Raw genomic sequence first — 26,681 nt, 5'->3', positions numbered from 1 at the left:
AGAATTCCATTTTTCCCTCCTATTTTTTTCCTATCTTTTGTCGGTGGTGTTCTTATTTTTCCTACTTTTTTTTTTCAAATTTTCACTTCAATGCCTGCATATATATTTTCTAAAACAACTGATATTATTGTATAATGTGTGTGTGTTTTTAGGAGACGAGTTGTGTTAACTGGGTATCCTTTGCAAAATAATCTTCTGGAATATTGGTGCATGGTTGACTTTGTAAGACCAAATTATCTTGGTTCAAGAGCAGAATTTTGCAATATGTTTGAACGTCCAATTTCGAATGGTCAGTGTATAGACAGTACTCCACGTGATCGCCAACTTATGCGCTTCCGTTCTCATGTCCTCCATAGTTTACTTGTTGGATTTGTGCAAAGGTAAGAAAATTGTGCAACATGTTCAACTTCTGATTATACTGAACTACAAAATTTCTGCATCCGAAACAAAAAGTCATTTCTATTAATATGGTCAATAATTATATATTAATATCAATATATTCAATAATTCTGTGTGCTGAACACAAATTTGACCATGGAAAAGCGGGATTAGCTCCTTTTTTGTTTGAAATTGCACATTTAAAAATACACCAGGGGTGGGAACTCTGCGCCAATTGCGCCGCACTGCGCCAAAACTAATATCTTGCGCCACCCTGCTCCAATAGCGTATTTTCGCATTTTTCTGCGCCAAATAGCGAATTTCGCTTCAGTATGCCCGGAATTTCGGAGAGGACGCCAAAAAATTTTTGTTCCTGCTAGCCACGAAACGTTTCTTTACGAGAGAAGAGCGTGTTTTATTCCACTATACTTAAACTATCGGCCCCTGATCGGGCTTTCCATTGCGAAATCCCGATATTGCCCGTGATCGTGGAACTGAAGATGGTTTGCAGTGCCTTTCAGCTTTAAAGTGCAAATTCGAGTGTTTCCGTTTAAAAAAAAGTCGTCACTGGAAGCAGCAGAAATTACTGTAGTCGATTGTCATTGTGTTAAATCCCAATGTTTCGTGAAAAAATTGTCATTCCGGGAGTAAAAAGCGCATGTCCGCCGAATTACGAATGTTAGTTTAGAAACTTTGCCGAATAACGAGTGTTAAATCGACAATGTTGCCGAATAACGAGGGTTAAATTGCCAATGGTGCCGAATAACGAGCGTTAAATCGCCAATCTCGCCAAATAACGAGTGTCAGATCGCCAATCTCGCCAGATAATGAGTGCTGAATCGCCAAACATCGAGTTGATACTTCCGAAATTTTCTCCCATTTTGCAACAATTTCTTTCCAAGTATAAAAAAATTAAAAACTTATAAACATTTTTTTAGCTCATTTGAAGTGCTGCTGTTCAAGGCAGCAAATAGTGCCCTCAGTAAGCAAAAATCATCCTAAATAGACGGGTGCAAAAAATTTTATGACAGCCACTCTTTCAAACAAGGTGTCAAAAGACTAAAACACCAAAAACAAAAATCAAGCTTATGAAGAGATGTTTCATAGCAAAAGACAGTGCAGTTTTATTTTGAAAAGGGTTGAGGGTTAACGAAAATATTCTTGTTAATTTCACTGCTCCAATTTATAAATATCTGCTCCGAATCCCACATTTTGCTGCTCCAAAATTGCTCCAAATCCAGAATTTGCTGCTCCGAATCCAGAATTTTGCTGCTCCAAAACTGCTCCGAATCCTGAATTTTGCTGCTCCAAAGCTGCTCCGAAATGGACTTAGTCACTTCCCACCCCTGATACACATGCAATAATACAATATATTGTGCAACAATTTTTTTTCTGTATACTTACCATATTCCTGCACACCAACCGGCATGCTGTGAAACATTAGGAACATAACTTTTTGAATGTTTAGGGTCTGGTGCATTCCTGGCATGCCAGGAAAAGCAAGGTTTGATAAGGATTACAATGCGCATTCAGCTAATTCAGTGGATTTTTAGAATAAAAATATTTAAGCATTTTTTTCAGAAACCATGACTTGAGGGAGAATACAGTAAATGTACAGAAGAAACAACATGAATATGCATAGAAACTTCACCTATAGAGGCACAACATGTATAGAAACACAACCAAAATTAATAGAAACGCAAATGTATATCAGTATAATAGTTTATTAAGCCTTAATAGTTTATTAAGGCCATCATCTGATTCATACTTCATTTTGCATTACATTTGAGTTCTAGACATAAAAAGCATTTTTCTTACAATCATCCAACAGTAGTTAGTCAAGGTTGGCCAGTTTCCTTGGTAACATTGTTTATGTTATAAACAATGGTTAACAAATATGTTATAACTATGGTTCCTTACCACTTTTTCACCATACAATAATGCCTGTAAAGCACTTTTAACTGTTAAAAGGGTAATATGAAAAAAAAATTGCTAATATAACTTTATAATGGTGATATTTGTGTTCAGCAGGTCAAAATCATTTGGAATTGTATATTTTCATGTTGGACACAGTTTTATTGTTGCCCAGTGGTACTGCTCATAAAGCACTTTTTGAACATTTAACATGGTAATATCTCGTAAACGAGAGCCAATAAAACTTTTTGAAGGTGATATTTGTGCTCAGCAGATCAAAACCATTTGGAATTGTATGTTTTCATGTTGGATGCATTTTCATTGTTGTCCAGTGATATCAAAGGTGCATCTTTTTTGTTTTTCCCTTGATTGGGTTTATAGATGCAATACATGATCCTCAAAAATTTTATTTTAGTATGTGAAAAAATTAGCTGTAGCAACAATATTCTGCAGTGTTTTGAAGTTTCATAAATGAATATATTTTAAAATTTGAGTACAGGGGTATCTCCCCTGCTTTATATGATCTCACTTTACAAACTTTTGCTATAACATAGTGTTGAAAAGTTAATTTAAAAAATTGTAATTTGAAATTTAGCCTAAGGTGTGAGTCTAATGATTTTAATCCTGGAAATGATATGCAAACTAAAGATATTATATAGTTTAAATTACAAACTTTATTAAATTTGAGTATGTAGATGAGAGACTCAAATTCATTAAAGTTCACTAATATTTTTAGAAATAGAAATAATATGAAAACAATATATGAATGATGAAAGTTGAAAAGAACCCTTTCTTGTTAAACCCATGGAACGGCTTTCGATAAAACAATTGGTTGATATTTTTTTTTAACAGATTAACAATGCTATCAGAAATTTAATTTCAAAGGAAATGATCCCCCCCAACGATGGAAGAGGAGATCAACTTTGCCCTAGAATACTAAGAAATCCCCAACAAATTAGGCAAATATATCAAAAATACACAATTCCTAATGCATTTTGATGTGGGTGTCATCTTCTGAGGAAGAATGCATAACCACTAATCATGCTGACCAAGGATCTCACTTGGGTTGAATGCAAAACCTGAACTCTCGGTTGCTCAGCAGAAAAAGTATGTATGTTCACTTCAAACGTCCTGGTTAGAATGAAGTTGAGAGCCTGCATTTAAGACTAATGCAGCACCCTAATTGGCTGCTTGCGATATGTTTAGTTTTTTATTTGCTTTGTTATTTTTGAAAGCCCGGATATATAAGGGCCTTCATAGAAGTATAAATCAGCTGTGGACTTTGTGAAAAACTCTCAAAGTAAAGAAATTTTAATCTGGCCCTCTTGTTAGTGGTAAGTGGTGATGGTCGATTTTTCACTTTGTTACTTTTTATATTCTTGATTGAAGGCCCCACATATAAGTGTCTTCGAAGTCTAAATCAGCTATGGACTTTACTTTGGGAAAAACTCACTTCTTGAAATTTGAATCTGTGGCCCTCTTGCCAGCAGTGAGTGGTGATTGTTGATTTTTCATTCTTAATTTTTAACACTGCGAGTGTGCTTATTTAATCTTCTTTTTATGGGTCTTCTTGTCTGTCCCATATAACCAAGAAAGCAGTCACTACATGGAATGTAATAAATGCCCCATTGCTTATTCTGTGTTATAGCATTTTTAGGGGGCTTGAAACCTAAGTTTTTAGTAAGCACATCTATGGTTGTTGGGTTGAACTTCTTGAGAATAGTTTGATCTATAGTGAGATTATTGGATTGTAGGGTATAATTACACTTTCTTCGATTGATCTCTCTCTATAATGTTTACTAGAGTGGATCCACATGCTGGTTTTGGGAATTTTTTACTTATTTCATCGACAATTGTAGTGTTGAACCCCCAGTCTTTAGCAATTGATTGGATTGTTTCAAGTTCACGGTCTAATGTGTTCAGATTTGAGCAGATGTTTAATGCTCTCTATCTAAGTACGAAACACTGAGTTTCTGTTGCATGGGATGACACAATCTAAAATGAGGTGGTAGTGTGACCAAGAAAGGCTTACAATAGAGAGAGGTTTGGAAATGTGATTTATGTTTATTTACTAATACGTTCAAGAAAGAAAATTTATTGTTTGTTTCAAATTTGGCTGTGAACTGCACGTGAGGGTCTATGTCATAGTCTCCCAAACTTTTTTTCCATCGCTCCTCTTGTTTAAAAATTTTTTATTCCAATCACCCCGCCCCAACTCAAGTCAGTCCATAGGATCCTATACTAAACCCATAGCCTCTACCGTCCCCTTGGATGCTGGTTCCCCATTGCCCCTGGGGAACCACTGGTGTATATCATTCATAACAAGCAACAATTGTTCTAAGTCATCTTTGGAACCGTCCCAAAGCTCAAAAGAATCATCCACATATCTCCGATAAAATGAATAGGAAATGACGTTTAATAGCTTACCATCAAATTTGTTTATATATCACACAAAATCGTGTAGAGAGGATATATTTTCCGTATATTTGCCTTATTCTTTGGTGGTTTCTTAGTGATCCTAATGAGACTAGAATTTTCACATTCGCAACAGATATTAAGAATTGTGTGGTTTGATGCAAACGTGTGCCTTTGTGTGCTTCAGGTTGGCCACCCCTGCTTTGAGTAAAAACAATTATCATTAGCTAAATATTTTTCCTGTCCTCCAATTTATCCTTTTTAGCATGAAAGTTTCAATTATATGAAGGTCCTGGATATTTTTGAAAATGTAATTTTTTTTTTCCAGACGTGGCCATTCAGTTCTGAGAGCAGTTCTTCCAAAGAAGGAAGAGCATGTATTGCTTATCAGAATGACTCCTATACAACGAGAACTATATAAATGTTTTGTGAAAGATCTTTTATATGTACAACAAGCAACCAATCCACTAAAATTATTCGCTGTTTGTTGCAAGGTATACATTTTATTTAACAATTATCACAAATGTCTGATAATAACTATCTTTCTCTCCCTGTCAATTGTTTCTTTGTCAAGGAGTTTTTTATTTGTGTCAATTTTTCTGAACAAATCTATTTAGTTAAGCTTATTTATGATCCCAAGTCACCAGTTGTTTACAAATAATTGTTGTGCTTGATGATGCAGTGATTAAAAATGAGCTTTGAATTGTTTAATTGACTAATTGAATTTGAGCTTGAAAAATCCTAATTGTCAGGTCACCATTTTGACTAAAAAATTATTATTGGTGTATATGTACAGCATGTCTATCTAACATGTAAAGAGGTTCAACCTGGGAACCAAATATGATTCAAATTCACATAGTGGTTGGAATAAAACTGCCTCATTGCATTCAAATTAACAAATTTATTATTGTTATTAAGATGGACAGAATACGGTGGAATAAGATATAGGTTGCAATACTGCTATCAGTTGATGAAAATTTGTAGATAATAAATGAAAATTAAGATCATTGCGCTACATTAAAAAAAAAATTTCCCTTTGTTTCACGAAATTCCAAAATTTTTTACAACACTAAGAAATTTCCCACACTTACCGATTTTGAGCAATTCCCCCACCTCAGTGATGGCCATCTAGTCTAAGGCTGGTATTACACTCACTTTGTTAAATGCAATCAACAAGCATGTCGGTTGCACTCCAGCAAATACAGCCGATAATCTCATTGGTTGTATTTGTCAAGTTTTGTAAAAGAACTTTAATAAAACATTTATAGTGTGGTCTAATGAAATTTCCCGCACAAATTCAAAACAAATGTGTTGCCATCTGTTGATGAAAACACAAAAGAATTTAAAGAGATTTTAAATTTATGAGAAACATATACTGTAAAGTCTCTCTTTTGTGGACACGGCCGGAAAACAGTTTATTCGTAAAACAGTTTTGACCATTTATCATGGGTTTGAAATGCATACTTTATTAAAGGTGAAATTATTATTTCTCCATAAAAGACAGGTGAACGCATCTGGGGGTTGTCCTTTAAGAAGGATTTTACTGTATGTATACATATTTCTTTTTGCCTTTCTAATTTGTTTGAACTCTCAAAATTTCCCATAAACCCTAAACATGTTTCCCCTATTTTTTGGATTTTTTACATGCCCGGGTCGGGCAAGTGATCGGAAAAAAAATACATACCCAGTGGAATTTTTACATGCCCTAGGCATGTCAGCAATAATTTTTCGAGCCTTAATGTCCATATAGAAAGTTAATTTTTTTTTATTTTAATAACTATATAAAACCCCTTGCAATATGAATGACTTATCTTAGGTCCACACATTATTTGTATACTTTTTCTAATTGGAAGTATGTCTCTAGGATCAACAGTTCACAGTAATTTGCTGTACATGCTATTAGCTATGCACTCTGTATATAGAATATTATGATTATGCCTATTCTATATATCACCATGATCCCCTCTCAAAATAATTTCTATCCATGGCTTGTATTACCCTGTTTTTGAACCCAAACTGGTGACCCTTTGCTTTGTTTGATTTCCCTACTACTGGACCAGGGGTTCTAAACTTTTATGTTTACAACTCTCTTGGAATAGGGTATATATAATTTTGAATACCACATAGTAGCCCCGTCTTTTAGCACACTCAGTTGAAAATCTTTGTCTTCAAAATTTCCACTTCATTTTGAATTTCATCTTTAATGTCTTGCAATGCATCTGGCTGATTGAATGGTACTCTGAAACAGTGGCTCCCAATAGGTGGTGCTTGAACCCACAGGAGTCCACAACCCAAATGTAGAAGTATTTAAAAAATTTATTCTGAGGTGAAAAAAATAATATGAATAAATTAATTGGAAAGAAGAGTTTTAATTAAATTAACACACAAAAGCACTGTTGTAACATTGGTAGATGGTAGTAATATTGTTATTACTTGAAAAAAAAAAAGTTCTTGTAGCTACTGCTCTTGATATGGGCAGTGTTAGAATTGAAAAACTAATGTGAATATGAGGACTGGGTCTGATAAACGAAATCCATTTGGAATAGTTATAATTTATTTTTCTAAATATATTAGCATTTAGAAGACTGATACACCACAAAGGGGTGCAAAAATCTATGCAAAACACTCAGAACTGCAGTATTCAAACAGCAACATTAATTCAGATATAATTAAAAGGGAATATCTTCATAAATGCACACCCTTATTCTTATTTTTTTTAGCATATTCAGCAAAAAAAAGACATTTTTAAGTGTCACAGAGCTGCCAAGACAGAAAAAAAGGACTGGAATGTGCTGTCTATGCAACTTCAGGAATAAGGGGCGAAAGGAATCAGCCACATTTTTGTCAGACAGAAAAGATGTAAAATTAATTAGATGAGTCCTAAAGGATTGAGAATCAGCTGATATTCACAACTCAGTGATATACTAGTGATTTCATCAACAAAATTCAATAAAATTTCAATTTAATTTATGAGAGCATAAGAGATTAGGATGGTATGCAGATGCTGGAAAAATATTGATTGATAAAATAGATGCAATAGGATTGAGGCACCAGATGTATATAGTCATCAAATGGATGTATAGTATAGTCAAATCAGTTTTGCTCGTAAATTTTTGAATTTTCGCAGATGCGGTTCTAAAAATTTTTTACACCGAAATAAACGATTATAATTCTACATTCAAATGACCGAGACAACATAAAATGACTGAGGATTGATGATTTTCCCATAGGAGATTTTTCTGTGATCAATGGGGGGGGGGGGGGCGGGTGTGGTTCAGCTACTGATCCTGCCAACCACTATAATTTTTTTCCTGGTTGTTTAATCAGTGTTGTTGGAGAAGCGAACGACCAATGATTTCGAAATCTGGATATGGGTGTGAAGCATTTTAGTTCATTTGCAGTCAAGTGGATATCATTGATATCACATCACTTTCAGTAGTACGGGATGAAATATTCTCCTTTGTTCGAGAACATTCTTGCTGATAGATGGCTATAGTTTCTGCCGTTTCAAATGGGAGTCCACAATTAAAACTGGTGGTCCATGGCTGACACCAAGGTTTGTGGGGGGTCCCCTCTACTAAAAGTATTTAGGAACTGCTGATCTAAAATACTGACACTCTGTCTTAGCTGGGCCAGATGCTTATTAATAATTATTGACTGGATATCCTTACTTTTGTCTCAATCAAATACGATTAGGTCATTCATTACTTTTAAAATTAATCTCTCACTTGCAAAAAATCCTACTTCCAGACTAGTATTCAGATAGTAACATGTTTGTAAGTCATGTTTGGAGTGGCTGCATTTAGTATCTCTGACTCAATATGAATAATATTTTATTTTTAAACTTTCACCAATTTTATTTCAGATATGGAATCATCCAGATATATTATATAAACTACTTCAGGAAAAACGGGCACAGGAAGATATTGATCTAGATATTGATTTAAGCACCACTGCTGCTGGTGCTCTTTCCAGTACAAATGAGTTCATGAAAAAAAAGGGTGAGTATTGACATGGTTTATTACCTTCCAAGTTTTTATATTTTTCATATCAATTCATTCAGAGGTCAAGTGGTTGACTAATTTAATTGCTGTGATATTGAATTCTGTTTTTCATGTGCTAGTTTTATTATTGACATTTACAAAATTACACTAAATAATTTTCAAATTCTAGTATCCCTGGGCGGGGATCCCAACAGCTTTTGTTACAGTAGGGTTTTTTGCAGTAAAAAATCAACTCTCTTTCCTTGAAGAAATCCTGCCTACACAATTTTTTTCAATTAATAGAATCATGAGAGGTGTGAAAAATAAGCATGTTATTTGTATGCTTTCCCATATTTTAACTTCTCAACAAATATTTTAACAGGTGATTTTTAGAAGTACTCAATTTTACCCATCCTGCCTTAATACTGGTAGCCTGTCTTACTCAGCAGTTCCATGTATGTTTTAAAACCTTTGAAAATTGTTTTTGGCTAGTACATTTTTATCCAGTAAAAAATCGGGAGGAAAATTAGTTTCAGGTTTTGAAAAAAAATCTCTAAATCTGCACTAATCATAGATCACTCCTAACAAATATAGATAAAGGTTACATTAGTTAAATGCTATAAGCCAAAATGAATCAATCATTAGTTTTATTTTCTATGAAATTTTTTTGTGCAATGACTTTCATCTACCAGTTATTATAGGCAATGAAAAGATTATTTCAGCTATATTTTCTTATTGACCTCAGAAACAAAAACTTTATTTCTTGAACACTTCAAGCTGCTATTTAATAATAACATTAAAATAATTTATTAAAAAAAAAAAAAAAAGAAAAAGAAAAGAAAAATATACAACACATATACATACAATATTCTACTACTCAAGGGATCACTTGATCCACGTCCAGTGTATACAAACATAAATATTTCTGTGGTGGCAAACACTTTCATATAATAAGTGCAAACAAAATATAAAAAAAGATACAAATATATTAGAGAGGCCTTGGTGTAACAAACTGTATACTGGGGGCTAAGAAGTATCTTCCTATTGTAGTAAAAGATTAATATAATTGATAATTAGTTTTTTGAAAGCTCTTAATTCTTTTCCATATTTTATTTCATTTGGCAAATTATTAAAATATAATGCAGCTAAATATATGAATTGCTTTTGGGTTAATGTTTTTTTAGGTTGTATAATATATCGAAAACCTTGACCGAGACATGAGTTTGTTGGGCATTGCCTGATTTCAAACCAAGTAGGATTTTTATAAATAAACATTAGACTTTGATATATATATATAATATATCAAATAGTACTATATATATATATATATATATATATATATATATATATAGTTTTTCAATGTTAAATCTATAGTCTGATTTATAATTATAGGCAGATGGTGTAGGGTTACGAGAGGAAATAATATTTATAGTTTTTCTATAAATATTATTATTCATTTTCGTAATATTCAGAGCACTTATTAAAATATTCAAGTTGGACTCAATTCCCAAACACATAGTATACTGAATAGTGAGTAGAACCAAGCAAAATAAAGTGTATGAATAAATTGAAGAGATATATTTTTCAAGCAATATAAACGAACATTCAGGTATTTTATTTTGTTAATAAGTGCAGTTGCATGAGAGTTCATAGTGACTCCTAAATATTTAAACTCCTCAGTTTCGGTGACAATTGAGCAGAAACATTGGTCACCAGAACATCTCAACTCATGGCATCAAATTATAAGTGCTTCAGTATTTCTATTATAAAATTAAAAATTTATAGTGTTAATTTTTGTTAAATCTTCGGCAGTATCAGATTTCAGCATGGAATACGTTTGTTCTGACAAAACAATAGCTGTGTCATCAGCATAGCAAATCAAATGACCATGTGGATCCAGATTATTGATATCATTAACAATGATTAGAAACAAAATTTATCCAAGAACAGAACCCTGTGGGACACCATTTTAAAATAATCCTACATGTACCTATTGTATCATTTATTTTAACTGCTTGTACATTCTATTTGACATAACTTTTAAACCAGTGATAAGTTGGCAACGCTGCCTTTGTTTATAAACACCTACGTTCGAGAGCTCTCTATTTTTTATGAATATTAGACGAATTTTAACAAGATATTACATGATAGGGATTATATTCTGAAAAATGTAAGTACCAAGTACACGAAAAATATAAAATTCACGTAAATTTATCAAAATATATAATGTAAACATAAAAAGCACATGTAACAAATTGACAACAAAACAACAATCGTAGTGACATCTGTGAGTCAAAAAGTGAAACATAAAAAAAAATCGGGAAGTATGGAATGTGAGAACTGTAAAGGTGCCATTGTGGACAAGACTGAGGTATTTCAATGTAAAAAATGTGCTTTGATGCTACACCCGGTTTGTGTAGGAACAAGCGAGAGTGCTTTTAGGAGAATGGCTAAAATAAAAAAAGATGTTTATTTATGCCCCAAGTGTGAAAGTGTTAATGTGGAGGGAATCGAAAAAAATCAAAGCTGGCTTTGACGATAAACTTGACAAACTGGAAAAAATCATTGAGAAACTTCGATAGGAGATGAAAAATGATTTTACCGCTGCAATCGGAAAACTGGCAACAAGACAAGAGGAGCTGAACAAAGAAACAGTTGACATAGCAAAGGCAATAACTTTTAATTCACAGTGTGTTGAGGATCTCGGGAAAAAGATATGTGAAATGAAATTATACATTGAAAGTATTGATAAGGAAAATAAAGAAATTAAATCAGAAAATCGAAACCTAAAAAAGGAAGTGAAGGAGCTCAAAATCAGAATAAATAACATAGAAAACAAGAGTAGAAAAAACAACATTGAAATAAATGGAGTTCCAGAGATGCCTTCAGAAAATATCGTAGAAATTGTGAATGTAATAAAGCAAGAAATAGGGATACAGGAAAACACAGAAATAGAGAACCTGCATAGAGTACCCACAAGAAATGAAAATAAAAGCAAACCTATAATAATAAGATTTGCAAGTGAACATTCAAAAAAATTATGGATACAAAAGGCAAAGTCTCAAGAATTGACAGCTGATACAGTAAACCCCAACTTCGCATCCAACAGAATATATATAAATGAACATCTTTCACAGGAGAGCAAATGTTTGTTTTTCCTGACCAGAGAGTTTAAAAAGAGCAACGACTTCAAGTATGCTTGGGCAAAAGATGGAAAAATTTTCCTCCGGAGACTTGATGACTCTAGAATCATAAGAATAAGGGATGAGGAAGACCTCAAAAAGTTGAGTGCTGATGAACAATGAAAATGATATAATAGACTCGTACCAACAACAACCTACTCTGGAGGAAATATGTGAAGTATATAATTTTTTTAATTATTCCTTAAAAAGCAGCAAGAACATTAATATCCTCATCTTGAATATACAAAGTTTAAAATCCAATTTTGATAATTTTCTGGTATTTTTGAGGTCATTACCACAACATATAGATATTATATGCCTAACAGAAATATGGTTAAAGGAAGAGGAATTATTCAATTATGACATTGTTAATTATGATCATTTGAATGATTATCAAACATATTCTAACTGTAGAACGTATAACAAATCGGGGGGGTCATTATGTATATTAATAAATCAATTAAAAGCCTCAAAAACCCTTGCAATTTCATAACTGCTGAAAGCTTATGCATTAACCTGCCAGATTGTGATATTGATATTTTATTACTATATAGATCTCTCATATACTATTTCACAGTTCAATGAGGAGTTGAAGGCCTTTATTTCAAAAACAAAAAAAAGCATGTTAATCACTGGGGATTTAATATATTAGAGAATAATAATGAGGTATCAAATTATCTTGACATAATGGCTGTAAATGGCTTCATTGCTTTACAGGAGTCAGTAACCAGAGAATTACATGAAGGAGGTACTTGCATTGATCATGTTTTTTATAGATCAAATAAAAATACTTTACAACAATTCTCTGCACTTAAAACACACGTTACTGATCACTATCCAATACTTGGTTACATTGATTTTCAAGATCAAAAGAGTATTAAAAATAATAAAGAATACTCCAATACAAAAATTGATTATACTAAATTTGAAAGATTCATATCAAATGTATCCTTTAGAAATGTTTTCTCAGAAAAAGAAACCAAACAAAAATATAAACGGTTTACAGATATTATCTCACTCAATTCTAGCCTCTGGACCAAAACACAACAATGTAAATGTAATAGAAAAAATGAGTGGATTACTAAAGATCTCATACTGAAGATAAATACTAAAGAAAAAAAAAATATAGGAAATATCCCAACATACTTGCATATAAAAATGAATATAAGAATTATGATAAAATGTTAAAATTTCAAATAAAAAAGCTAAACAAGAACATCTAAAAAACAAATTTATTGAATGCAATAGAGACAAACGAAAACAATGGAATTGTATAAATACTTTTATACTCAATAAAAATAACAGAAAACAAATACTCCCAATCCATTATGATCCTAAAAATTTAGCAAATGACTTTAATAAGGAATTCATTGATAGAAACTTGAATACCAATACTATAGGATACACACGTCAACATGAAAGTATATACAATATTGTAAACTCAATAGTAATTATAGATATTGATATAGCTACTTTAAAAAAATTAATAAATGATTTAGATGATTTTAAATCAATTGGTTATGATGGCTTAACATCGAAAATGCTGAAAATAATTTCATTCTATCACATTGAAGTACTAAAACATCTAATTGACTTGTCAATCAAAGAAAGTTACTTCTATGACGAAATGAAATATTCCCTTGTTCACCCAATTTACGAAAAAGGAGATCCTAATAATATGAATAATTACAGACCAATTTCAGTTCTCCCGATTTTTTCTAAAGTAATAGAGAAACATATGAACAAACAAGTTGTAAATTTTCTAAATCATAATAATTTTTTTGCACCAAATCAGTATGGATTTCAACAGAAGAAAAATACAGAAATGGCAATAATCAAACTTTGTCAATACATGAATACAGGATACAATAATAATAAATATTCTATGATAATCTACCTGGATTTAAAACAAGCGTTTGATAATGTTGATCTAAATATATTAACACAAAAGTTGCATAAAGCTGGTGTTCGAGGAAGTATTCTGGAATGGTTCAAAACTTATTATTCTAGAAGGCAACAGGCAGTCGTCATCAATAAGCGAATACCTACAGGTTCAAAAGGGTGTCCCTCAGGGATCAGTTTTGGGCCCTACATTATTCTTGATTTATATTAATGAATTCTGTTTGCTGAATCTAAATGGATAACTTGTATCATTCGCTGCTGATACAGCTCTTTACGTGGAAGATGACAACTTTGAGAACCTTATAGAAAAAACAGAAAGAGAACAGATCAATGGATGACCGAAAACAAACTCGAATTAAACGTACACAAAACCCAGTATCAATGCATTAAAACAAGAAACATAAACTCCAATTTCGAGATCTCCATTAAAATTCACACTTGCCAACAACAAACACAACAGAACTGCAATTGTCATGAAATAGAAAGAGTGCACCAATATGAATACCTAGGAGTTATTATACAGGACGATTTAAAATGGAACTTGCAATGTGATAAATTAACTAATAAAATCCGATTTTATATAGTTTTACTTTATAAATTAAAATATTTAATAGATGGAGATTTTTTAAAGGACATTTTTTATGCATGGATTTATTCAATTATAACCTATGGATTATGTGCCTGGGGTGGGGCTTACCTAACCAATATTTCGAAATTAAATAACACTTACAACAAAGCAAGAACACTAATAATACAAACATGTAACACGTACGATAACAATATCAATTGCCATACATTGGACATTAGACAGGTATACAGTTACAGACTTATAAATTTTGTGTTCAAAAACAATAACTGGTTAAAGAAGAAGAAAAACAGAACTTCGGCAAGAATCAAACATGAATTTGAAGTCCCAAAAACAAATAAACACCTTTTTCAAAAATGTTTCTTGTTTACTGCTCCAAAAATGAATAATTCATTTCAGTCGACAGCTCATAATTGTAACAATAAATATGATGCTTTCATGTATGCAAAAAGTGTAAAAAAATTACGAAAATATATTTTAAGATTGTTTTCATAAAATACAATATAAATAGTGACATCAATGGGAAATATTGGAATAATTTAATCATAGCTGAAATAAACATTTATTATGATGTCATGATACAAAAACAAAATAAGATAAATAATAAGAAAATAAAAATAAATAAAAAGGATATGTGTGTCTCTATGAGCATGTTCGTAGTCATGTGAGTATGTATGTGTATATATGAAGGTTTTGTGAAACGAAAAGGAAAATTTATTTCATAGACTAATTATTTATACAAGAAATATCGTTATTCAACAATTTCAGATCTCACAATTCAAATTTTTAGTGTGCATAAATTTTTGAAATATTCATATACTATTACATAACATTTATTAACATAACGTGCGGTACTTAGAAAAAAAAATGGCGGCAAAATATAATAATTTAATCCATAGGGCTGCCTGGAAGGACGTTACGTCCCTTGGGGTCCAATATCACTATTTATTGTGTTCATGTGTTGTTCTTTCTATGTGCTTTTATTCTGTCTTTTATATGTATTTTGTGTTTGTTTTTGCAAATAAAAAAAAAAAAAGTGTTCCTCTTAGACCTGAACAATATAACTTATGCATAATAATAGTATGATTGACAATATCAAAGGCTTTTTTTAAGTTTAAAAATATAGCAAGGTTTCTATTGCTGTCATTAATGCTTTAATATACTTTTTCTGAACATTTCAAAATTGCTATCTCTGTACTATTTTCAAGAAAACTGAACAAATTTTTCGAAATAAATTAAATTGATTTAAAAAATTTATAATTTTTTTGTGCTTCATTTTTTCTTCCAAATTTTTTGAAAAACAGGCAAAATAGATATCGGATGATAATTTTTGAAATCGTTGACATTACCGGATTTATGAATGGATATGACAAGAGCATATTTTAATTTATCAATAAAAACTCCACTGAAAATTACAGAGTTTATGATGTGGGTTATAAACTGTAAATGGTATTTACTGGCAGTGTTCTTAATATTTTTGGCTATTATGATTCCATCATAACCGACCGCTTTATTATTTTCAAGTTTATTTATTTAATTCTTTATATTCCTTTCCTCTATCTCAGTAATGACTGTAGAATTACACTGGTTTGACACTAAAAGCTCTATTACATCTATTAAGTCAGAAACTTCAGTTGTAGAATTAATAAAAAATCCATTCATTTCATCCACTAATGTTTTGTCAGTATTTACTGGTACAATTTTATTTATTTTTCGATTTATGATATCATTTGTAACTTTCCACTGTTTCTTAATGTTACCACATTTTATAAATTTGTTATGGTGAAAAGCATCTTTTGCAACTTTTATTTTCTTTCTTAACTGTTAATTATAGTTTTGTAATCATTTTCTTTATAATGATCCGAAGGATTTCATTTAAAAACTTTATAAAATCTTTCTTTAGTGTCGACCGTACATTTCAATTCATATGTAATCTATTCACTTTTCAAATTATTTCCTGTTTTGCATTTAGACTGTTTTGTTCAAAAATTACAATGCTTGAATGTGGACCATTTTATTAATTTTTCATTTGCTTAGTTTGAGGGTTACACAAGTATAGTAGTCATTAAAAACTTCTGTCTGAATGGAAAAATAATTTTGTATTTATTACTTCATGGCCTTTTGGACAGTAACTTTCATCATTCAAAATTATGGTGCAAATAGGTAAAACAACAGTTTGCATTTCAAAGCAGTTGGATATATAGGCCTATTCTAGGTTTGGTGATTCTGATGCTACCCAATAGCATTCAGTTGTCTTCTGTATTTTAAGGCATGAACAGGCATAAACAACATTTACAATGCTCAGCAAAGAGCTAGAAATGGAAGTGCTTCATTTGTCAAAAATGATTACACTGGCATTGAACAGTAAAATGTGAACAAAACAGAAAAATTAAAAAAAATGATGAGCAAAACTATCTGGTTCACCTTGCCTTATATACGTCGGATCTTGTAATTTACACATTTTGCATTGTGCTTTCGAAAGTGGTCTTGAAGGTGCGTCATTCTTAAAAAACGTATGTCTTCAAAATTTGCTGTGCCTTGTCGAAGAGAGTTGACAAGCTCTTCACTTTGGAAGGCTCCAAAAAAGAATGTAATATATATATAAGGAGAGACAGCAAAGAATTAATTATCTGTGGTTGCTAGTGCACTGTTTTGGCCAAAAATTGGTTTTGTAACCAATGTCATTTGTCATTTTGTTTTATCTTGACTGAAATAGTGCTAGGGAAAAAAAAGTTAATTCAAAATTAAAAAAAAAAATTTTTAATTATTTAAATTTTTTTTTTTTTTGCAGAAAAAAATTGTTTTAGGGATTTTTTCAATTATGCTATGATTATGTTGTCTAAGGGGGGTTACCCTTCCCCATCCTACTTTTTAGTCCTGTGTTTTCCTACTTTTTCTCATTTTTTGAGTGGGAGCCCTGTATCTATAATTCAGCTTCATATTTTGAATGAAAATGTGGTCTAAACATGCTGACTTTCTTGTTGGCGTATTTATGTATTATAAAAAACTAAATTCAGACATGAGACTCATGTATTCATTGCTGTCCGTATCCGACTTCAATATATCTATATTAATATCTCCAGCATAGATAATATTTTTGTAACTTAAATTACTTATAATTGATCTGAATTAATTTGTATAATTCATTCAAGAAAAATCATGAGACCTGTAAATTAAAATTATGCATAGATCTAACATTTCACTATACAGATATAAGCCTTCAACTATATTCATATTCAAGGCAGTGCTTGAAAATGAATATTTGTTATTTACATATGTAATAACCCCTCCTGATCTCTTTCTATTTCAACATTCAAAAAAACTGTTATAACTACAAATATTGTACAGATCAGTTTCATGATCTTTGATCCAAATCTCAGACAGTAATACAACTTCTAGATATTATTCTATTTCTATAATTTTTCATTCATTAGGATAAAATAAATTGTCTGATAATCATTTCAAAACTTGAAGTAAAAATGTTAAGAAAAGTAAAGTCCAATCCTGATATCATGCTCCTCCCCTTCCTGTTTCAGTGACAGGAATGTTCAGTATCCTGAACATTTATCTTCCATGTAAGGAGTACGATGGGTTCAACAGTGATTCAATATAATGTCAAACTTGTTATAGTAGCAAAATTCTTTGAAAAGGATGTTGCAATTTGAAATGGAGTTCAAATGTAACTTCAGGATTCCTAGTGTCCTGTAAAATCAGCGAAGGCCATACACAATAGTAATTTGTATTCCTTGTCTCTCTTTCTATGAGTTCCCTGATTACTTGGATGTGATCCATTGTACTAAATCCAATTCAAAAATCTGCTTGTTCTTTTGGTTGGGCTGCATCCAATGTGGATTTATGCCTATATTTCAGCACTTTGCTGAAGATTTTATAGATTACTGATAGGAGACTGATTGACGAATAATTTTTGATATCCTCTTTTTCACCCTTTTTGTAAAGAAGTACCATCATTGCGTTATTCCAATCTTCTGGCACATCAGATTTTGAGACAATTTGTAAATAAAATAGCTAGCATATACTGGCAAATTCTTCTGCTGCTTTAACAGTGTCTATTGAAATTCCATTTGCATCTGGGCATTTCCCATTTTTCATACATCTTATAGCCTTGTGGACTTCTTCTTTCAGCACAAGTTATAGTTGTACAAATTCTGCTTTATGTTCTTTTCTTCCTGCTCCTTTCCTTTGTTCCAATCCCTTTCTTCGCATTTGTACAGAGTATTATGAAATTTCTCAACAATACTAATAATTTCATTTCCATTTTTCTTTTTTAGTGCAAAAATTTCCTTTCTTCCAACACAGTTTTTGTTTTCTGATTTTAAGCTCCTATTATCTTCCAGTGCTTTCTTTACAACAACAATATTTCTGGATTTAAAAAGAGCTTTTGACTATGTTGATCTAGAGATACTCACAGGAAAATTGTCATCAGCTGGTATACGTGGAAACATATTAAGCTGGTTTAAAACATACTATTCTAATAAGAAACAAGCAGTTAAAATAGGTGAAGAAATGAGTACATTTTTATAAGTAAAAAAAGGTGTCCCCCAGGGATCTGTTCTTGGCCCGATATTGTTCCCCATTTACATAATAACATTCAAACTCAACATAAATGGTAAATTAATCTCATTCGCAGACGATACAGTACTGTATGTTGAAGACACTGAAATTACAAATTTAATTCAAAAAAGTTAAAGACGACCTATTCAAAATCAGTACCTGGCTCAAGAGAAATAAACTGAAACTAAACATACAGAAAACTAAATACATGTGCTTGAAAACAAGAAACATAAATAGTTTGGCAAATTTAAGTATAAAAATTCATGGTCATTGTCCGTGTCAACATATTTTACAATGTAACTGTCAAGAAATTGAAAGAGTACATGAATACAACTACCTAGGAATAATAATACAAGATGATTTAAAATGGAAATCACAGTGAAAAAATAATAAAATTAAGAATATATGCAGCATTTTATATATGCAGTATTTTATATAGACTAAGAGACACAATAGACAATAACTTCCTAAAAGATTTATTTTATGCTTGGATATATTCAATAGTAACATATGGAATCATTGCTTGGGGAGGTGCATATCAAACAGATATACAAAAATTAGATAATATGTATAACAAGATAAGATTCCAAATAACAAGCACCACAATAAACATCAACAAAACAGAATGCTATAAGACAAAACTGTTTATAGACTAATAAAATTTTCATTCTTTAACAATAATTGGTTAGAAATGAAACAAAATAGAATGTCATCTAGATAACATATATAAAGTGCCGAAAACAAGTAAAACGTTATTTCAAAAGAGTTATAGATACATCACTCCAAAAATAATGAATCTATACCATACCATCAATCATACAAATAATGACATAAGATCTAATAACAATATATTCATGTTTTCTATGAATACCAGTCTAGAATCTATATTACAACAATAATACAACTATGTGATACAATCCATCTGTATGTATGTAAAATTTCTTTGTTACATAAATACAAAAAAAAAAAAAAAAAAAAATATGCTTTATATTGAACAATTATAAACCGACCTAAACCATAATAGGCTGTTGCTAAGAAAAATAATCCACGGAGAAACCCTTGTAAGAAATACTGGAAGGACAGGCATGTCCCTTGAGGTCAAAAGTGTATGTTGAATGTGTTTATGTATATGCTTGTATGTTATAATAAAAAAATAAAGAAAAATAATGCAATTGAATTTCGTGACATCTTTTGTAATCTGCTTTTGTACTGTCTTACAAAGTTATGCTCATTCCACTTTTGATTTAGGGTCATTCTTAATCTGAAATTCTCTCTAGTCTTCCATCAGTTTCTTTTTTTCTTGTGTTATTTTCTTCTCTGGTTTGATTTCTTTTTCTCCAGCGACTACTTTTAGGGTAGTGGTTAAATTTCTGTTCATCATGGTGACATCTTGTCCGTCTTCAGTGGTATTATATAAATCAAATCTGTTCTTCAGCTCTAACTGGAATTCATACCGATGTTCTTGAAGATTTGCCATATTGATGATAGTTTTTGTATTTTTCATAAGTTTTACTCTTTCCGTTCTAGTGTTAAGCCATATTCTACATCTCGCCAGTCGATGATCGCTTCCTGTATTGAATTTGTTAAGAACATTGTAGTCTTGGATCATATGCTTCTTATCAGATAAGATGTAGTTGATCTCACTTGTTGTTCCAGCTGGGCTTCTCCACTTCCACAAGCAGTTGGATGCATCGGCCTATTCTAGGTTTTGTGATTCTAATGCTACACCCAATAGTATTCATTTGTCTTCTGTATTTTTAGGACATGCTGATGCATAGACAATGTTTACAAAAAGCTATAAATGGAAGTGCTTCATTTGTCAAACACATTGATGCTGGCATTGAACAGTAAAATGTAAAGAAATCCTTTCAAAAAAAAGCGGATGGACAGCGCAGTAAAACCATCAGGGTCACCTTGACTTATTTACATTGGACCTTGTAATTTACCCATTTTGCGCTTTTGGAGGTGATCTCGAAGGAGCGCTAGTCTTGAAAAACTTACGTCTTCATAATTGGCTGTGCATCAAGGAAGAGAGTTGATGAACTGGACTTTGGAGGACTCCTTGAAAATAATAGGGTTATTGGGGGGAGAGAGAAAAGAATTATCTGTGTACACTGTTTTGGTACAAAATTGTTTTTGTTACTAAGTCATTTCTGTCATTTTCCTTTGATTGGAGCCAATCTTATAGGACACTGAAATAGTGCCATGGAAAAAAAAAAATTAATCTTTTTAAAAAATAAAATAAATTAAGAGGTTTTTTTAAAAAAATTGTGTTGTCTGAAAGTTCCCCCCCCCCCCCCGTGTTCTACTTTTTCTAAATTTTTTGTGTGAGAGCCCTGTATTTGGCTAAAAGGTCAGGTAAACATTTGATGAAAGTTAGGAAAAAATTCTGTCAAACGTAAACAGCTTAAACTTGAACTTTTAGAAAGACTTATTTGAAGAAAGAATTACATTTCTTTCTGCAAAGGTTTTGTTAAGGGAAAGTCAGGCAAGTTATTGAGTGTTGGTTATAAAAGAAATTTAGTTTTCGTGAAAAAATCAAGCAGATTTTTTTTGAAGAGAACCCTATAAATTTGGTACAATAGCTAGGTTCCAGTAATTTGAAAATCTCCATAACTTATCTATAACAAGTTTTAAAAAGCTAAAACTGAAAAATATGCTGATGGTAACAGAACATCATAATTATTGAAATTATGTACAATAATTCTAAAAAATTCTGAATAGAAGTACAATATAGTATGACTTTTTTTAAATAGACCACTATATGAAAGGAAGTTTTTATTTCTCTCTTGAGTGCTGTACTGTTTTATAGCCTGTTCTTTTTTTATTGCTTTTTAAGGAGTATAGGTCTATAATTTCAAAGAATTTCAACCAGTTTTCAGTCAAATATCATTGTTATTTAGTTCTTTCATAATCTTGTGTGTCAATACCCTTACTATAATGAACTGTACTGTAACTAAGATCAGTCGTGGCCCAGGCTCTATTACTATGATGAACTGAGAAGTTCATTGTTATTAAGTGTTCAATTGTTCATTAGGGACAGAATAGTCATAATTTCTACTTATGGGACCAAATTTTAAAATGAAATTTTTGTATAGTCATACAGACTTTTTTAAATCGAGTAATCTTAATAACATTAAGCCTGTTAAATGTTGATGGTGTAAATGCTGCCTACATGTTTTAAAAGTTTTCTAGGTTATCTCTTCCCAGAAATTGAATTTTAGAGAAAGGTCATAGTATAACAGATGTTATACTATAAATGTTCCTAATTTGACTTGTAGCTAACTTATCAATTTATAAGTTATTCATAATCTCTTGTTGTGACTTTCAACATATATGTAATGTTTAACATAATGTGTTTCTATGGATTATATCAATGAAATGAATTTTGTTATATGTATTTTCATATATATACTGTCCAATCCCGTTATAACAAACTCCAAGGGACTGGAGAAACCACTTCGTTATAACAAAATTTTGTTATAAAGGAATTCAGGTTTTTGCATTGTTCCTAGGAGTACATATCTGGGGATTTGAAAAGTGTTCATTAAAACAAGATTTTTGCTTTAATTGTATTCGTTAAAACGTAATTTGTCTGTAATCCTTATTACCTGGTAAAGAGTTGAGATGGCTGAATTAACACCAATCTGATATTCTTCATTCTAAGTTTGTTTTTATTTGCTTTTTTTTTCTTTATAGTGAGAGGTTCATCAAAATCCAAAGCAATTGAAAGAGGAATGAAACTAGATTCAATGAAATTACATAGTGATGGAGGAATTCAAAAATCCGATCAACCAATGATACATGCTTCAGATTGTCACATAAGAATGCCATCCTTGAAGACAGAAAATACTTCTAGTCTGAATGACATAAAGCCTGGACAACACATTCCAGAACAAGTTCAGCTATCTGATTTAGCAGCACATAAGGAAGAATATTCATCTGTGCATTCTGTCAACTCTCAAGACCAATCTGCTGGCACAAGATTTCCGTCTCTGCAGTCAGATACTGTTAAAAGAAGTCCATTTTCACAGTCCCAATATCCTCAGCAAGTAGATTCTTATGGTCAAAATAATTACCCAGCAGCTTCTAGCTTAGAACACTGCCAGACAACATTACAAAAAAGTAATTCTCAATATATACAGCAAAATTCACTTAGCCAAACACAGTGCCAACCATATCAAACTCAAGTAACACAAAGCTCACATTTTATAAACAGCTCTTTAACACAATATCAGTCTCAACCTGCTAATTCTCAAAACTATTCTCAGCAACAAAGTGGATCTCAAACTTCGACTCAGAAGTATCCTGGTCAGACTAGTACACTTTCTGTTGAGCAGAGTTTTTCTACTCAGCCTAGTTCACAAGAAGGTCTCCATCAGCAAGTGTCTCAATTTACATCACATTCTAGTTCACAACAGTTTTCTAGATCTAATATGTCTCAGCAGCAAAATCAATATCCACAGTTTTCACAGTCTTCATCTTTATCCCCTCAAATTTCATACAGCCAAGAAACTCAACAGTATGGAGTTCATAATTCTCAAACACAATTCAGCCAGCAATCACAGACAACACAGCAAGCATTTCCCCATTCAAATCAACAGTACCCTCAACAATCTGCTGTGCAGATCCAACATTTTTCTTCTAGTGGTACCCAAGGCCAACAAGCATATGGGCAACCAATATCTCAAAAATTCAGTGAACATTCAGCCTCTCAGCCACATAATTTTACAGAAACTCATTCAACTCAACACCAACAATATCATGAACAAAATGATAGTGATAACCAGAAATGCCATAACCAAACACTACCACAACAGTCTATGTATTCTGACAACAACAGTACTCAGCAAACATTTACACAAACTATCCAATTTTCTCCATCAGCTGTTTCTCAACCGCAAGTTTCTCAAAGACCACCATCTGCACAACTTAATAGAACCCCACAATCTTTTTCACAGCCTTCTGGACCTAAAGAATCCCAGAATTCCTTCCCACACCCTGCTTCTAGCCCTCGAATTCACCAACAAGCATCTCCTCAACAACATTTTCCTCAGCAGGCATCACCCCAACAGCATTTTTCTCAACAAGCATCGCCTCAACATTTTTCTCAGCAAGCATCACCACAATTTTTCCAGCAATCACCACCTATGCAATCTTTCTCACAGTGTTCACCCCACCAGCAGTCATTTTCTCAGCATTCTCCACCTTTACAGCCATCTCCTACTCAACAGCAACAATACTCTCTTTCACCTACTCAACCTCAAACATACCAATCTTCATTCTCTCAACTTCCTTCTAATCAGCAATACCTTTCACAACAAACACAACATCATTATCCGCAAGAGTCATCTCCCCAGCAGCAATATTCACAAGGGCAGTTCAGTCATAATGCTTCCCCTCAACAATGCTCAGGACAGTCTGGTTCACAGCATTTTCCATCTGCACAAAAGCAAGGTTATTCACAGCAATATGTTTCTCATGGGCAACAGTATACTGACCAGTCATCTTCGCAACATCAGAACTTTGTGCAGCAATCTAGACAATCACAATTTCCGGCTTCGCAGCAGCAGCAGCAGTATGGCAATAAAACTATTCAACAGTACAAATCTCAGATTAATTCACCAAAGTCTAAACATTCACAATTTCCTTCTGTTTCACCCCAGCCATTAAACCAGGGGCAAGAGTTTAGTTCTCATAGCAGTTCCGTTCAGTTTGGTCAGCAAGTACAATTACCTTCCCAACAGTTTTCTGCACATCAATCTTCAGACCAATATTCATTGCAAGCCAATTCTCAACAAGTATATAATCAAAATGTATCTTCCTCTCAATATGTACAACCAGTAATGAAAGGACAGTATTCACAGGCTGGTCAACAGTCTACATCTCAGCCATTCGTGGAATCTCATTCATCATCATCTCAGTCCTACTCCCAACAGTCACAACAGTGTCATTCAGGAGTTCAGTCTTCTCAGTACCAACAATCCGTACAGCAAAACCAACAAAACTCTCAGCAATCGTTTCAGCAGTATCAGTCAAAACTCCAGACTCCTATGCAACCACCAACACAAATACATCATAGTGCACTTCAAAATTCTCCAAAGCAGTTACCGTTAAAGAATAAAAAACAATCATCTGTGCAGTCTTACCCTTCACAAAGTTGCGACAAATCTGAAATAGTACAATCACAACAACAATATGTGCATCAGACATACCAAACAACAAGCATTGTGCAGACTCATGCACAACAGCAACCAAGTACAATGTCTGCACAAAATGGATCAGATTTCCAGCCAACATATTCTACAGAAGGAACCAAGAAAGAAAATTATGTAGATGAAAACAAGATGGAAGGCAGTACACCATTTTCTTCAAAGTGTTCAATGTCTGTATTGCCAACTGTTCTTCCTAAATCAAATTCAATTACATATCCAGTTGGTATAAAACCTCACATACTTCCTCATGATTCCCAAAAATGTGATGGAGAAAATATTGTTCATCAAGAATCTGCTCCAACACCTTACAGAGATAAGATTGACTCTTCTATTAGTTATGAGTGGGTAAGTACTAGTGTTATTCAAGAAATACAAACTGGCATATTTTTTATTCAATAGGTTGAAAATTCTTTTATATGCAAGGTGTCCATAATTAAAATACCCTATTTTAAGGTAGCCTACAGGCAAAAACAGTCATTATGTATTAAGGTCCAGGGATCAGGGAGGCCATAGAGTAGGGGAGTGCCGACTGATGGCAGGTTCTTCTGTAAAATGTGTTTCAAGAACATTTTTAACACACACTGCAATGTGTGGAGGAGCTCTATCTTGCATAAAGATTGTGTCTGCAAGGCATTGGTGCTTGCAGAGCCGGAACAATTTCGTTCTGTAATAGCAATGCATATCGCTTCCGAGTGATTGAACATGTCACTGGACCTACAGAACATAACTCCTCGTAGAAGTAGGGACTGAGAATAAATGATGCAGTAAATCCACACCATACTGTCACTTTTGGTGAATGCAGCAGAACCTCTAAGATAGCGTGCAGATTTTCTGGTTCCCAAGTTCAGCAGTAGTGATTATTGACTGCACCATCCAAGTGAAAATGCACTTCGTCTGTTCAGGGGATATTCCAAGGCCATTCTGAATCGACGTCAATGCAAGCTAAAAACTGCAGCAACAGCTGGAGTCGAGCGTTATAATCATATGGAAGCAACTGCAGCACAAGTGAAAGTTTGTATGGATAATATCAGAGGATATTTTTTCCGCATGATCTTATGGACAGTTGAACATGGCCTATTGAACACCTGTGTTACACACCTGACACTAGTACTACAAGAATTTGAAGCTCTGTCCTCTTCCACCTGAAGCGAAACCACCTATAGTGTGTCTATAGAAACAGGTTTTCTTCCTCTTCGAGGACGAACAGCCAACCATCCTGTGGTTTCAAATTTCATTATCATACTCCAAAAGTTTTAAACATTCATTGGACCTTTTCGAATCCTCTTCCGAGTCCAATATTTCCGTAGAGCAGTTACTGCGTAATTGCTGTTTTGGCTAAGCAATTTAACCAAGAAAGCGCAATCTCGTAAGCTTATCGTCATTGTGAGTAGCAAACACATTGAGAAACAAGATCTCTGCGAATGTTTCTAGGTTTTATAACAGCTGCTGCCTGACATCACATAAATTTACATGTTAACTACAGGTATTTAAAGTGAAATGCCTTCCACTGGCAACATGTGCAACTAATTTTTGT

General features: G+C 32.6%; 1 protein-coding gene across 2 annotated transcripts in view; it reads left to right on the top strand.

Moving 5' to 3' along the window:
• LOC149080208 (uncharacterized) overlaps positions 1 to 26,681 on the top strand; it is a 202,286-nt gene that overhangs the window by 94,661 nt on the left and 80,944 nt on the right. For both annotated transcript variants that reach the window (XM_089239257.1, XM_089239256.1), the window contains exons 11-14: positions 153 to 380; positions 5,036 to 5,201; positions 8,573 to 8,708; positions 22,632 to 25,492. In XM_089239257.1, coding sequence (XP_089095383.1) covers positions 153 to 380; positions 5,036 to 5,201; positions 8,573 to 8,708; positions 22,632 to 25,492 — 3,391 coding nt within the window. The remainder of the gene's footprint in view (positions 1 to 152; positions 381 to 5,035; positions 5,202 to 8,572; positions 8,709 to 22,631; positions 25,493 to 26,681) is intronic.

The sequence above is a fragment of the Pholcus phalangioides genome, unplaced genomic scaffold, assembly GCF_987345545.1.
Source record: "Pholcus phalangioides strain wild (caught in Gottingen) unplaced genomic scaffold, Ppha-v1.0 ptg000011l_1, whole genome shotgun sequence".
NCBI classification, from domain to species: domain Eukaryota; kingdom Metazoa; phylum Arthropoda; class Arachnida; order Araneae; family Pholcidae; genus Pholcus; species Pholcus phalangioides.
The sequence above is the reverse complement of the archived record's forward strand: the minus strand, read 5'-3'. Positions and strand labels throughout refer to the sequence as shown.